Source organism: Microcaecilia unicolor, chromosome 12, assembly GCF_901765095.1.
Source record: "Microcaecilia unicolor chromosome 12, aMicUni1.1, whole genome shotgun sequence".
Classification (NCBI taxonomy): Eukaryota; Metazoa; Chordata; class Amphibia; order Gymnophiona; family Siphonopidae; genus Microcaecilia; species Microcaecilia unicolor.
The window spans coordinates 16,232,279-16,247,494 of NC_044042.1; the positions used below are offsets into that span (position 1 = coordinate 16,232,279).

Consider the following 15,216-nt stretch of genomic DNA (forward strand, 5'->3'; position numbering starts at 1 on the left):
GCGCAGATGTAGAAAGTTTTCCATTAACCCCCTCTGTGCTCCTGGGCTGATGCACAGGCCTCAGCTCTGACACAGGCAAGAGCATCAGAGTTCATGTGACCTACTGGCACATGCATATGGCGACCTTTCAGCACACAGTGCCATAAATCAGAGATGAGTTTTACGTGTGCGCACCAGAGTGTTCCAAGTTCCAACTTCTGTTCCTTCCTTGCCTTATGTGCTGCAGCTCAAACCCAGAGAGAGACTGAGAGAGCCAACCAGAGATTTTTTTAAGTACCGTTAAATTCTTGCAGGGACGGGTGGGGATGGGCTAAACTCTTGCAGGTACGGGTGGGGATGAGTAAGATTCCAGTAGGAACGGGTGGGTACGGGTTATATTCCAGCAGGGATGGGCGTGGACTGGTTAGATTTCTGTCTACGTACAACTCTAATTTGAGGGCTTATGTGTTGATTCTCTATATTTTTTAAATGGCTTTATCTGTATTGATATTGATTTTTCCATGACATCTGATATTGGAGTATATTTTGGTGAATTATTTTTAGTGGTGGTTATTTTTATCATAGTAGGTCTCTGAGAATTTTTTACTTTTATGGGGTCGATATTCAGTTGCCACTGACTGCTAGCTTTGTTTCCACATATTCAGTCCTGGGCCATGTCAGGTCAGCAGGCCATTAATTCTCACATACCTTCCAACCTCCCATAGGAGTTGTCTTGTTTACCTTTTTTACTGTACTGATGGCCCTGCGCTCTTGCTGTGGGTGGGAAGACATTCGTGTATGCGTGATGGGAGCGCTATCATGAACTTATAAAGAGTTAATACTCTGTAAAGGTGTTCTGCACTGGGCGACGTGAATGATGTCACCCACATGTGAGAATTAATGGCCTGCTGTCCTTGGAGAATACCTGATACAGGTAAGTATCTTCACTTTATCCTATTCTTTTCCTGTGCTATCTCTTGTCACCAGCACAAAATCTTCCAGTCATGACTTTTCTGATCTCTTGCATGGCACCCCAACTATAACTGAGTCACTAAATTACCTTCAGTAATCCTATGCCATCGAGGGATGGGAAAGAGTGCTCCCTTGCCATGACTCTTCATCATTACACCGATCGGACGGCCACCTTTAACTGTGGCTCCCTTATTATCGTGTAACAATTGCTATTATCGTGTAACAAATCAAGGACGTGCTACGGACGTAATCTACTTAGATTTCAGCAAAGCTTTTGACACGGTTCCCCACAGGAGGCTCTTGAATAAACTAGACGGGCTAAAGATAGGACCCGAAGTGGTGAACTGGATTAGGAACTGGTTGACGGGCAGACGCCAGAGGGTGGTGGTAAATGGAGTTTGCTCAGAGGAGGGAAAGGTGAGTAGTGGAGTGCCTCAGGGATCGGTGCTGGGGCTGATTCTATTCAATATATTTGTGAGTGACATTGCCGAAGGGTTACAAGGTAAAGTTTGCCTTTCTGCGGATGACACAAAGATTTGCAACAGAGTGGACACCACGGAGGGAGTGGAAAACATGAAAAAAGATCTGTGGAAGCTAGAAGAATGGTCTAACGTTTGGCAATTAAAATTCAATGTGAAGAAATGCAAAGTGATGCATTTAGGGAGTAGAAATCCAAGGGAGATGTATGTGTTAGGCGGGGAGAGTCTGATAGGTACGGACGGGGAGAGGGATCTTGGGGGTGATAGTATCTGAGGATCTGAAGGCGACGAAACAATGTGACAAAGCGGTGGCCGTAGCTAGATTGCTAGGCTGTATAGAGAGAGGTGTGACCAGCAGAAGAAAAGAGGTTTAATACCCCTGTATAAGACGTTGGTGAGGCCCCACCTCTGCAGTATTGTGTTCAGTTTTGGAGGCTGTATCTTGCGAAGGATGTTAAAAAAATGGAAGCGGTGCAAAGAAAAGCTACGAGAATGGTATGGGATTTGCGTTACTACTACTTAACATTTCTAAAGCGCTACTAGGGTTACGCAGCGCTGTACAGTTTAACATAGAAGGACAGTCCCTGCTCAAGGAGCTTACAATCTAAAGGACAAATGTACAGTCAGTCAAATAGGGGCAATCAAATTGGGGCAGTCTAGATTTCCTGAATAGGTTAGGTGCCGAAGGCGACATTGAAGAGGTGGGCTTTGAGCAAGGATTTGATGATGCGCAAGGAGGGGGCTTGGCGTAAGGGCTCAGGAAGTTTATTCCAAGCATAGGGTGAGGCAAAGCAGAAAGGGCGGAGCCTGGAGTTGGCGGTGGTGGAGAAGGGTACTGAGAGGAGTGATTTGTCCTGTGAGCGGAGGTTACGGGTGGGAACGTAAGGGGAGATGAGGGTAGAGAGGTAATGAGGGGCTGCAGACTGAATGCATTTGTAAGTTAGAAGGAGAAGCTTGAACTGTATGGGGTGATGCATGAGGAGAGACTTGTTGACCTGAACATGTATACCCTGGAGGAAAGGAGAAACAGGGGTGATATGATACAGACGTTCAAATATTTGAAAGGTATTAATGCGCAAACGAACCTTTTCCGGAGAGGGGAAGGCGGTAGAACGAGAGGACATGAAATGAGATTGAAGGGGGGCAGACTCAAGAAAAATGTCAGGAAGTATTTCTTCACAGAGAGAGTGGTGGATGCTTGGAATGCCCTCCCGCGGGAGGTGGTGGAAATGAAAATGGCAACGGAATTCAAACATGCGTGGGTTAAACATAAAGGAATCCTGTTCAGAAGGAATGGATCCTCAGGAGCTTAACCGAGATTGGATGGTTGGGAGGCGGGGATAGTGCTGGGCAGACTTATACGGTCTGTGCCGGGGCTGGTGGTTGGGAGATGGGGATAATGCTGGGCAGAATTGTACGGTCTGTGCCAGAGCCGGTGGTGGGAGGCGGGGCTGGTGGTTGGGAGGCGGGGATAGTGCTGGGCAGAGTTATACGGTCTGTGCCCTGAAGAGGACAGGTACAAATCAAGGTAGGGTAGACACAAAAAGTAGCACATATGAGTTTGTCTTGTTGGGCAGACTGGATGGACCGTGAAGGTCTTTTTCTGTCGTCATCTTATAATGCCCAGCTTATAATCGAAATTGATCGCCGGCCATCTTCCGACACAAATCGGGAGATGGCCGGCGATTTCTTACAAGCAGCATTTTTGACAGCATCGCCGTTTTCCCGTCGCTTCGCCGGCGAAAGTTCAAGGGGGCATGTTGGTAGATTAGCAAAGGCGGGGCATGGGCGTGGCTACCAGATGGCCAGCTTTCGCCAATAATGGAAAAAAAAAGCGGCGTTAAGCAGTATTTTGCTGGCTTTATTTGGTCCTTTTATTTTCACGACCAAGCCTCAAAAAGGTGCCCCAACTGACCAGATGACCACTGGAGGGAATGGGGGATGACCTCCCCATACTCCCCCAGTGGTCACCAATCCCCTTCCATACTAAAAAAATAAACCTAAAAACCTTTTTTGCCAGCCTGTATGCCAGCCTCAAATGCCATACCCACCTCCATGACAGCAGAATGTGTTGTATCCTCCAACAGCCTTTCCCTGGTTGCGATGTGGCTCTCGGGTAAGTGTGACACCTTTTCTGTTAGGTGCCCAGCAGAGTCACATTAGCAATGCATTGTGGTGGGTGTAGGGTACTGGGCTCTACTCCTATGGTGCTTTTCCCCCCTGCTTACTGGGTCAGAGTGTGCCCTGTTTTGTTTCCTGTTGTTGTAGTCCATGCAGTGGCCATTTTTGTAAGCCAGTTTTAGTTCCCTTTCCTGTGTTACCCACGTTATTCTTACCTTGAATGTTGCTGAAAGAGGGCATTGTACACCATTGTGCGAGCTCTGACCTACTGCGAATCTTAGTACCAGGGGACTCTTTGCCAGTGGGGCACAACCTCTGATCTGCAGTTAACTGTGAGTAAACGTGCTTATTCAAATAAAGGACTTTTTCAGAGATTAGTCTTCAGGTGTGAACTGGTGTGCCAAAGTTATACAGCAGCAATAAGTCCTAGAGGCTGTATGCAGGTCCCTGGAGCAGTTTTAGTGGGTGCAGTACATTTGTGGGTAGTGGGTTTTGGGGGGGGGGGGGGGGGTTGGGGGGCTCAGCCCCCAAGTAAGGGAGCTATGCACGTGGGAGCTTTTCTGAAGTCCACCGCAGTGACCCCTAGGGAGCCCGGTTGATGTCCTGGCATGTCAGGGGGGCCAGTGCACTAAAAATGCTGGCTCCTCCCATGGCCAAATGCCTTGGATTTGGCTGGGGTTTGAGATGGCCGACATAACTTTCCATTATCGCTAAAAAATGATGCCGGCCATCTCAAACCTCGGCCAAATCCAAGGCATTTGGCTGACCGGAACCGTATTATCGAAACAAAAGATGGCCGGCCATCTTTTTCGAAAATACGGGTCTGGCCAGCTGTTTGCGGCACCGCCAAAATACATCGCTGGCCATGTATTTCGCCGGCGCCATTCGATTATTCCCCTCTAGGTCATTCAACAGTGTAGAGCGGAGTCGTAGCGTAAAAGTGTCCAAAAATGGAGTCTACATCTTTAGAAAATGCCACTTAGAATGCGGGCCTCTGGAGTCCACTGAGAGTCTCAATGCGTAGAAGTTCGTGCATTTGACTGAGCCACTGAGCCAGCTTTGGTGGTTCAGGATATGCCCACTGAAGAAGGAGACAGCGCTTTGTTATAAGAACGGCCTTCGCGCAAAAAGAGACCCAATATCCGGGTGCCCTACTAGATCATTGTCACATTATCCAACAAATTTGGTTAGTGGTCAGGATTTAAAATAATGCTGACCACCACAGACTGAATTTTACTCTCATAGTAAAGTAATCCATTAAAAAAGATTTTCACTTTTTTGTTTGTTATCCTTCATATTTGGGCATTCATGTATGCCAACATGGCAACCATGCTACTTTATATTATAATAATGTGAAATCAGTAATGTTCTAGTATGTGGTATGTGCTAAGTTTCAAGTTAGAAGGAGAAATTAGACCTTACCTGCTAATTTGCTTTCCTTTAATCCCTCCGGACCGGCCCAGGATTGGACTGATGGGTTGTGCTCGCCTTCCAGCAGGTTGGAGACTGAGAAAAAAACTCTGACTCTAGCGAGCCAATAGGAGCCCTGGTCACGTGACCCTAGCCTCAGTATTTTAATAACAAAGCAGCAAGAAGAAGAACAAGACATTCTGTGCCCCAAGGAATTCCAGCAACCAGGGAGCACTATTGAAAAACGTGCTCTAATAAAGGCTCACCGACAACTCTCACCAGAGCAGCGGTATGACCTCACTGTACTGGCTCACCACATACTCTTACCAGAGCAGCGGTATGGCCTCATTGTAATGGCTCACCACATACCCTTACCAGAGCAGCGGTATGGCCTCACTGTAATGGCTCACCACGTACCCTTACCAGGGCAGCGGTATGGCCTCACTGTAATGGCTCACCACGTACCCTTACCATGGCAGCGGTATGGCCTCACTGTAATGGCTCACCACATACCCTTACCAGGGCAGCGGTATGGCCTTATCTTAATGGCGCACCGAAACCCTTACGAGAGTATCGGTATGGCCTAACTGAAATGGCTCACCACATACCCTCACCAGAGCAGCGGTATGGCCTCACTGTAATGGCTCACCACGTACCCTTACCAGAGCAGCGGTATGGCCACAACAGAAGATCAATGATGTTATTTATTTATTTATATATTTTTATATTTGTCTAAATAACTAGCAAAAAACAGCTCTGCAAACAAATAAATAGAACATGCAAACCTAGACAGAAAACTGGAACAGGGAGGGGCCTGGGCCGGTCCGGAGGGATTAAAGGAAAGCAAATTAGCAGGTAAGGTCTAATTTCTCCTTCCTTAGCATCCCTCCGGACCGGCCCAGGATTGGACTGATGGGACGTAACAAAGCAGTAGTTCTACGGGTGGGACCCCAGCAAGGCCGCAGTGAGTACCCGCGATGCAAAGACCGCCTCCTGCCAACAAAGAACATCAAGACTGCAATGTGTAGAAAAAAGAATGGAGAGAAGACCAAGTCGCCGCCTTACAAATCTCTGCAGGAGGCATCCAGAAATACTCCACGGACGACGCTGCCTGCACTGTAGTAGAATGAGCATTAATAGCCTCCGGGACTGCCTCGCCTGCCGAGAGGTAGACTGAAGCTATCATGTCTGTAATCCACCTAGATAACTCAGGCTTAGAAGTTGACAAACTCTTATGTGACCCGCAAAACACACTCCAAGCGGCGAAAAAAACAAAAACAAGAACCTCAGTGCCTGCGAGAAATCGTTTAAGCACTCTCTTACAATGCAAAGTACGCAATGTCTTCTGCTCGTGTGTACCTGAGACCAATCCCAGAACAGGAAGAAAACCGACTGGGACAGATGAAACTGAGAGAGAGAAGGACCACTCGCTCTTTAGAAAACTGTAGAAATGGAGACCTGCCGGAAAAAACTTGCAACTCCGAGACTCTCCTAGCGGACGCCATAGCCATCAAAAAACACTGTGTTTAGGGATAAGTCCTTCAAAAAAGAAGTTTACAATGGTTCAAACGGAGGCACCGTAAGAGCCGAAAACACCAGATTAAGGTCCCAACATGAAAAGATCGATCTGACCGGTGGCCGAAGGCTAACTCCTGTTACCGGCTTACCCCGAATCCGACCTCTGAAACCGGACAGAGCTGCCGCCTGCATTTTAGGGAAGAAAGAGACCGTCCTTCCTCATATCCTCTCGCACACCAAATCTCAAAAATTCTCCAGGTGCGAAAATAGCTGCGAGAGAAAGAGCGATGACGAAACCCCCGTGAGCTAAACGGGCTCGTACAAGTATCAAGTCGTAAAAGAAAATGGAGCCGTGGAAAGTCGGCCCTTGAATCAGCAAGGACTTGTATAGCGGAAGTCGAAGAGAAGACATCACTTTCAGCCGCCGCCGATTCGCGTATCAAGAGTGTCACGACTAAGAACTTGTATAGTGGAAGTCGAAGAGAAGACATCAGTTTCAGCCGCTGCTGATTCGCATATCAAGAGCGTCACGACTAATCTGGGAGCAGCAGAAATACTGGTTTCCCATGTTCCTCTCTCTTTTGAAGAAGACGACCTAATAGAGGCTACGGAGGAAGCGCTTAAAGAAATTCGGAGGACTCCCGCCGCAAGAGGACGTCTACCCCTTCCGCTGTTGCCTCTCTTCGGCAACTGAAAAAATGGAGGAACCTTGAGTTGAGTCTGTAAGCACACAGATGGAAAACTGGAGTGCCCCAATGCCGTACTAGCAACTAAAATGCTCGATTGCTGAGAGCGCACTCGCCTGGAACAAGCGTGCGACTGGGAAAGTCCGCTTGAATACTGTCACTCCTGCCACCTGCGAGGCTGATATTGCAGTGAGAGGAGCTTCTGCCTATACCAGGAACCTCTCCGCCTCTTGCCAGCCGAGATGGCGCCCTGTTACCCTCAGCCTATTGATATAGGCTACTGCCGAGGTGTTGTCAAGAACCATCAGCCTTAGAAATGGCAGAAAGGCAAAAGAGCAGGATACTATGCCAGTAAAGAAGACACACTTGAAGAAAGAAAGAGGACATGGATATAGTCAATCTGCAGACGCCTGGCAGACCATGCCAAATGGGGGAAAGAATACTTGTCCCTTCCCAAAACCAAATTGATATTGTCTTGTAACATGGTCATATCCACTGTGAAATTAGTAGTCTAATCAGAAGTATGCTGGGGCTCAAATCAGTGAACCCCCTTCCCCAAGTGCTCTTCCCAGGCCACCAAGTCACCTGGTGCCCCCAAGCCACTGGGTACCGCTTACAATTATCCCACGTAATAGAGAAATAATGAGTTGCTATTTGTTTACAAGATTTCAAATAGGAAATTTTTATATAGCTGAGATTTAACAAGTTCTAAAGCTTTAACCTGCACATCTATGTGGAAAATTGGCTTCAAAATTGGTTAAATGTGAGGGTTCCATAAGGAATGGGCACACTCCTCTTAATGTTCTCATAGCACCTACATCACATTAACTGTTTTGTGCTGTGCGTATTGCCCTGAAAAGTTGTACTTGCAGTAGCAAAGTCAGTGAAAACCAAAAGTATGAAGATCCACAATGCTTATACTTAATATAGTAGAAGTAACATTTTTTTTTTTTTTTTTTTTTTTTGAATGCCTCAAATTGTGTGGAGGCATAGGGCATTTTAAATAGAACACTTATAAGTGCTACAGGTTAACTAGTTTTGTGGATCATTCTTGCCAGGAAATAAGTAGGCTAAAATTCAGCTGACTAGAATGACTTGAACCAGAGTACATATCCTTTTTTTTTTTTTTTTTTTTTTTCCCGTCGGTCAGCCTGCGGAGTTGAAAAGATGTACAAAATTGTACCAGAAGACTGCTTTTAATTTTCATAGGTCTAGAAGGCTGGTAGCATATACCACATTCAGTTGCAGTTATACTGCTCAATAAAACCCCTGGTAGCATATACCACATTAAGTTGCAGTTATACTGCTCAACAAAACCCCTTTCAGTATTTTGATCTGAAAACTGGTACAGAACTTCCCTCAACTGCCTATACCAGATCGGAGGATACTTTTGCTGTTAGAATAAACAGAATTATGAGCAGCTTGACATTCTGAGGAGTGGGGAACAAAAGATGGCTTAAGCTTGAAGTAAAGTTGGAAATGTGCCAACAAATGAAGCATTGTGTACAGCCACAGAATTGCCCAAAAGCTATGCTCAATTGGTTTGCACCGAGCGGTTTCTGAAAAAACAGTTTCTGTATTTTCTTTGTATTCAAAGAACTATGAACATGTAAAAGGAGTAGACTAGTATTACCGTTGACGTTGTAAATAGCTGTTGAAAGTAGCAGTGCTACTCTCCCTACTGTTCCTAAAGTTTTCCTCTGGGAATGTCCAGTAAAATAATAAACTGGGGGAGGGGAGGGGGATGGAGGAGAAGAAGAGAAATGTGAGCTTTTGTTAAGATGCAGTGAAAAGAAAAAAACAATAAACTGCAATATTCTAAAATGATTCTCATTACTACTGCTGAGGACATGGGCCTGTGAAGTTTCAACAGAAAAAACATGCTTGTACCAGCTGCGTCCCAGTGTGTAAAGAAAACATACAGCATGATAGGCTTAAAGAGCCATGTCAATTTACGCAGGGCTTTCTTGCAAAAAGAAAGCATTTCTTGTAGAAAAAACTGCTGCATGTAAAGCCATGCAAAGAATATGACTTGATGGGAAAAGCAATATTTTGTATAACAATTCTTTGAGCAAGCACAAAGATGCTCTAACCTATGCCCTAAGAATAGGTGACTAGACATGTTTGGAGCTACTATGGCGCTTAAGTTGGATGTGCAGAGAAGGGACCATCCCAGAAATCTTCTGCAAGCTCTTCCTGCTGTACTAAATGGGACATCTCCTGATCGCCATAAACATCTCCAGCCCAATCAACTTCCCTACATCTTTTTGGAGGTGGAGGAGCAGGCTTGACAGAATCTCCTGCCCCAGCTGCTGCATCAAACAAAAGGCCTGGTACCTTCGGAGCACAAACTCAGGAGGAAAACCCCCTGCCTGAGTAGGCCCAGACTGCACCAGAGCTCTCGAAATCCGGATTGGAGATATTGATGTCCGATATCTGTGCACGCGATGGCGAAGATGGAGCAAGATTCAAAATGGCCGCCATTCGCGCCAAAACCACAGGAGCGGCCTCTGGCGGCGCACCTGACCCCTCAGAACTTACTGAAAACCGTCACCGATGGCGATAAACTTTGAACCGACAACGGAACTCCCGAAAACGAAGGCAAAAAAGGGATCGACGCACCCGCCAGCGCGGTATAGTACTTACAGGAACCGGAAGAAAGCCCCCAACGCTGGCGGACAGCACATCGTTTCAGCATTTCAGACGTGGCGGCGGCGGCGCGCGTACCGCGACGGCGAAGGAACGGGAGCAGAAGACTGAATCCCCGAAGCAGAAGGAACCATAGAACCCGACGCCTCAAGCTCCGCCGTTAAAAATTAGCAAGCGTCGGAGGAGCCAACCCCCTGACGCTGACATACAGCGCACCGCCTAAGCTTGCCGACATCGCGGGAACGCGCGTGCATGCGATGAGCCGGCTGGCGCCTAAATTCTTTTAAAGAAAAAGACACTCCGAAGACAAAAATAGCGCTTAGCAAACTACACCCCCGCGAAAACTGAACCATAGGAGCACCAGAACAGAAATAGAAAAGCTCTCAGCGTTTTTCTTTTCTTGCTTTTTTTTTTTTTTAAAGAGCTGCTAACATGCACACAGACAGAAAAATAAAACACACTAAACGGAGCTGTCTGCTCGTTAGGTCTATGGGGAAGCATTGCTTCTGCTTAGGTTTCTCCTTTTTTTTTTTTTTTTTTTTAAATATTTTAAACCTGGTTGCCTCTCCCAAAGGCAACACCCTTTTGCTTGTCAAAAGGGGGCCCTTCCCTGAAAATTGAAATCGTTAGCAGGGAGGTGGGGAGGAAAAGGGGGGGGGGGGACCCGGGACACCCGAGTAGAACACCCCTGAGGCAAAATTGAAATTCTAACAAGCCTCCAAAGAATTCCTCTGGCACAGAATAAAGTACAGAAGAAAATACCAACTAGACAAAAAAATCCAGAAAAGTCAGAAAATAAAGAGAGACTAATGGGCTCACTTCCTACCTGCTGGGAGACTGAGAAAATACTGAGGCTAGGGTCACGTGACCAGGGCTCCTATTGGCTCGCTAGAGTCAGAGTTTTTTTCTCAGTCTCCAACCTGCTGGAAGGCGAGCACAACCCATCAGTCCAATCCTGGGCCGGTCCGGAGGGATGCTAAGGAATATAATTTTTGTATTTTTGATATTTGGACTCGAATGTTGCTTGTGCCTCCTAAAGATAATGCTTATTTTTGTTTGAAGAACTGGAAGATTTGGGGAAGGTGTACCATTTTCAGTAACTGTTATTGCACTGAGACAAATTGCTTTCAAAATGGCAGAAATTATTCTAATTGTGGCTGGTAGACAGAAACATTTTATGGTCTTCACTGGCTGTTGGGTTTCTGGCTGTAATTCTATGGATTTTTACAGCCTGCTTCATTGACACAGACTGCTCAATAATTACAGTGGATTCTTTTGGATTCGTATTAGGTAAATGAGACCTTTATTAGAGATTCTAAAATCTACAATAATTAGGATATATAGAATGATTAAGCTATATACACACAATAATTAGCTATATAACTAAAAAGAAACAATACCTATCTATAAACAATCATTACATCTAAGCAATGCTAAGAGTTCCTAGACCAGGAAAAGAAGCAATAAAACAATCATCACTAGTCCTTACGTCATCCAGGCTCTTATCAGCTGGGGGGGGGGGGGGGGGCCCTGTTCACAGCAAAAGCCAGGAGTTTCTTTGACAAGGAAACATGGTTCTCTGCGCAGTTTGTACGTTACTCACAAATGAGCTCCCAATTTCACTGAAAGAAACTCCCCTTTTTATAAGGCTTAGAACTCATGTTCAGAGCTAAGGAAAATTACAGAATGCTTCTCTGTTTAGGTAAACAAGCCATACTGTGGGAATGTGGTTACTTGCTTCCAAGTCCAGGTGGCCAGACTGAACTCGAAAACAAGCGCCATCCCCCTCTTCACATACCAAATTAATTAGAGCTGTGTCTTATCTTCTGCATTCCAACTTATTTTCACACAATCAAAGTTAAACAATCATTTTTAAACAGAACCACTTCTAATCAAAAATATAGACCCCGAGTGCACTGGTCGGTCAAGGCAGAGTTGAAAAACAATCTTTAAAATTCACTTCCACTACATTGGCATATAATTTTTGAAAAAGAAAAACACAGTAACATTGCTTTAAATTTGTAATATTAGCAAATGAAACCTGTTTTTAATCTTATTTATTATTTATGATTATTTATTTAGAATGTTGAACCAATGGCTCAGCTTTATTCAAATCTCTACAATGAAGCAGAAAAGATCAAGAGGTGGAAACTCTCTGTAGAAACAGAAATGAAGCAGAAGGAGAAAAAAATACAAGAAAATAAAAAAACAATTGATGCACAACGTAAAGCTATACAGGAGTTACAGGCAGGTACCAGCTTGTCACTTTCTAGTTAGCAGATGTGGAAATGACTTTTTCACAGTCCATAATGGTTCTGATTCTTTTGATGGAATAGGTTGATATAGAGTAAGGGGCCGATATTCAGACCACGGGAGGTAGTTGGGAAGCCTCCGTCTGTCAGGGCTGAGCCTGGATATTTAATGTCGGGCCATTTCCGGTGACCAGCATTGAATATCCATTTTATTTTTGGCTAGTTCCAACTTAACCGGCCAAGCCATTATTCAGCACTGGACAGTTAAGTTGGAACTGGTCAAAGATAGGCCAGCTATTGACGTGGCCAGATTTGGCCGCCAAACTTAGCCAACTATGTGCCAAAAATTGGCAGATAGCCAGTTATATCACGTGATATAAACGGTTATCTGCTAAGTGCTAACTGGTGATATTCAGCAGGAGACAGTTGCCATTTAACTGCCATTTAACTGCCAGTTGCTGTTCCTGATCAATTAAGTGGTTTTGAACATTGGGGGTAAATATTTACCATAGCCATTTTTGGATAATTGGGGAAAGCAGTATATCAATAAAGGATATTACTGTCCTGAAACTTAGTGAAAAAAGGGGTACTTTTATAAAGGATTTTTAAAAATGTTTATATGACTGTATACATCTGTAAAAGTTCATTCAATGAGAAGACTACATGTACTTCCGTGTGATCTGGATGAAGGTATAGTTAGGGGAGGAATTTGGCAAGAGTGTGCGTGGATTTGTGATTTATGTCACAACAAGGAGAGGGTCCAAAGTACAGAATAAAGTCCAAAATATAGCTGAAAGCACCAGGAGCCTGCAAAAACGGGACACAGTTCTTTTTATTGAGAGGTAAATTGCCAATGTAGACCCGACACGGACTGTGTTTTGGCGCACAGTGCCTGCGTCAGGGGTCAAATATGATCTGGTACTGTGCATCAAACAAAATTCTTCAAAAAATTTAAGCTGACAAATTCCATCCACTTGAAAAAGTGGTTATTCTGCACTTTAAGAGCGAAAAACGTCCCTTCGTAATTGAATTGGGGAAGAAAAAGAAATGTGTCCCGTTTTTGAAGGCTCCTGGTGCTTTCTGCTGTATTTTGGATTTGTGATTTATGCATGAAGTTTATTCGCATGTACTTTATATGCATATATTTACACAGGCTTGTCAGCAGTTGTAAATGTACATGACTTCATTCTAGTCTTGGTTTTGGCTGCTTTCATGAAGCAGTTTTATAAATACACATAGGTTTTTGTGTTTTTATAAAATGGGCTTAAAATAGGCACTTACCTGGCCTCTTAAATTAGACAACCATAAAATTGCAGATATATTATGTCAGTATATTGCCTTATATCCTATCCCTTCGATATATAAACTCATGTTCCTTTTTGTCTAGCTAGACTACAGACAAATGGCTTGAGTCCCCCAAACAGCAAATGGAGATAGATACTGAACTATTCCATTGACAGCACCGGTATAAGGTCTGATGCAGCCTGGAATTGTTCCATAGGGCCTTTTCCCAGATGGTGTTGAGAAAGTGGGAAACTACAGAAGGCATTCTTAGGCATATGAGGTTGCTAGTTGAGCTGTACCCATTGTCCTATAAGGACCATGAACGTTTGTTTTACCTGCTGAAATGGTGAATAAGAAGATGACAGTCTCAGTGGAAGGAGGTTCTGCCTTGAAGGATGCCCGGAATAGGAAGTTGTAGCAGTTTCTTAGCAGAACTTTGTGACTGGATTCCAGGCAACAGTGTGTGGGGGCCATGTAGCCCATGCCTAACTGGACAGTCGCTATCCTCTTTAGAGGTGGCTTACCTAGGGTCAGGGGTGGCATTTCTGGCAGACGTTCTCCTTGACTTAGTGTGCATATCCTCCTGATTAGTGGCTTCTGAGATAGTAGCCCAGAGATGGCTCTGGCTCCTATACTGGTCGGCGGATGTGGATTCAAAGATGTGCCTCAGTAAACTACTACTACTACTCCCATCTAAAGGGTGCTTACTGTTTGGGAAGTACTTGGAGAAGTTGGTTTAGGACCTTAGGGAAGCCAAGCCTCACTATCTCCTAGAGTACTGCTTGCCTCTGCCTCATGCCTGGCCAGGGGTAGAGTCCAGACAAATGCAGAGGTCATTCCTGGATTGGGAGGGGCACCCCTGGTGCAGCATTGGGTCTCAAGTCTCAGATGAGCATGCTGTTTTGGGGGGCAAGGAAGGGAGCTAGGCCCTGTCTCCTCTAGGGGAGGGCTGGTAAGGGACCCCAGTGAGGTTTATAGGGCCTCTCTTTGTTGTAGATAGGAGGCAGCCTGTCTCTGTTCTACCATGAGTGGGCTCATGTTACCTCATACCAGCGGGTAGTGGAGGTGGTGTACGGCCTCTTCTCCGAGGACAAGCAGGCTCCACAGTCTTACGTGTGGGTCGTCATCCGCGACGGCCCAGGAGACCGGAACTTTTCTTTAGAAAAAACTAGAAATTTGTAGAGTGCTTGCCCACGCAGGCCCGAGCGCACTGCACATGTGCGAGCTGCTTCCCGCCTGCGACGCGAGCGTGACTGAACTAGTTTCTTTTCTTCCGCGCTTGAGGAGAGTTGGTTTTCAGCTGCTCTCCTTTGTTTAGCTCAGGAGACTGTATTTTTTGCGTTTTACGTGCCCCTTTTCTTCATTTTTTCTTCCTTTTTCGTTCATAATGAAAAAAAAAAGTAACTTTTCCTCTATTTTCTAGATTTTTTCTTCCCGCTTGAAAGTTTCCTTTCTTTTTCCTTTTTTTCCCCTTTTTTAATTGTACCCTTTCCTTTGGCACAATCGAGCCGTTTAATTTCGCGGACGCTATTTTTCCGCCTATGTCATCGAGGACTTCTAGCGGCTTCAAACGCTGTGCTCGTTGCAACCGGATCATCCCGAGTACCGACCCCCACTTGTGGTGCCTTCAGTGTCTTGGGCCCGATCATCTTCCGGCTGCTTGTAAGCTGTGCAAGTTGATGAAAAAGAGGACCCAGGTAGCTCGAGAGGCTCAGCGCGAGTGGCTTTTTCCGGATCGGTCCGGTCCTTCGACATTGACATTGGTATTGAGGTCGGCGGCATCGGCGTCGATGTCGAGGGAAGCAGCATCGAGAGTCCAGGTAATGGCTGCCAAGAGACCACTTAGAGCTGGGAGCAGTGAGACAT

General features: G+C 45.5%; 1 protein-coding gene across 1 annotated transcript in view; it reads left to right on the forward strand.

Annotated features, from left to right (window-relative positions):
* Positions 1 to 15,216, forward strand: part of LOC115482080 (synaptonemal complex protein 1-like) — a 71,624-nt gene that overhangs the window by 47,996 nt on the left and 8,412 nt on the right. The window contains exon 4 of the mRNA XM_030221643.1: positions 11,897 to 12,065. Coding sequence (XP_030077503.1) covers positions 11,897 to 12,065 — 169 coding nt within the window. The remainder of the gene's footprint in view (positions 1 to 11,896; positions 12,066 to 15,216) is intronic.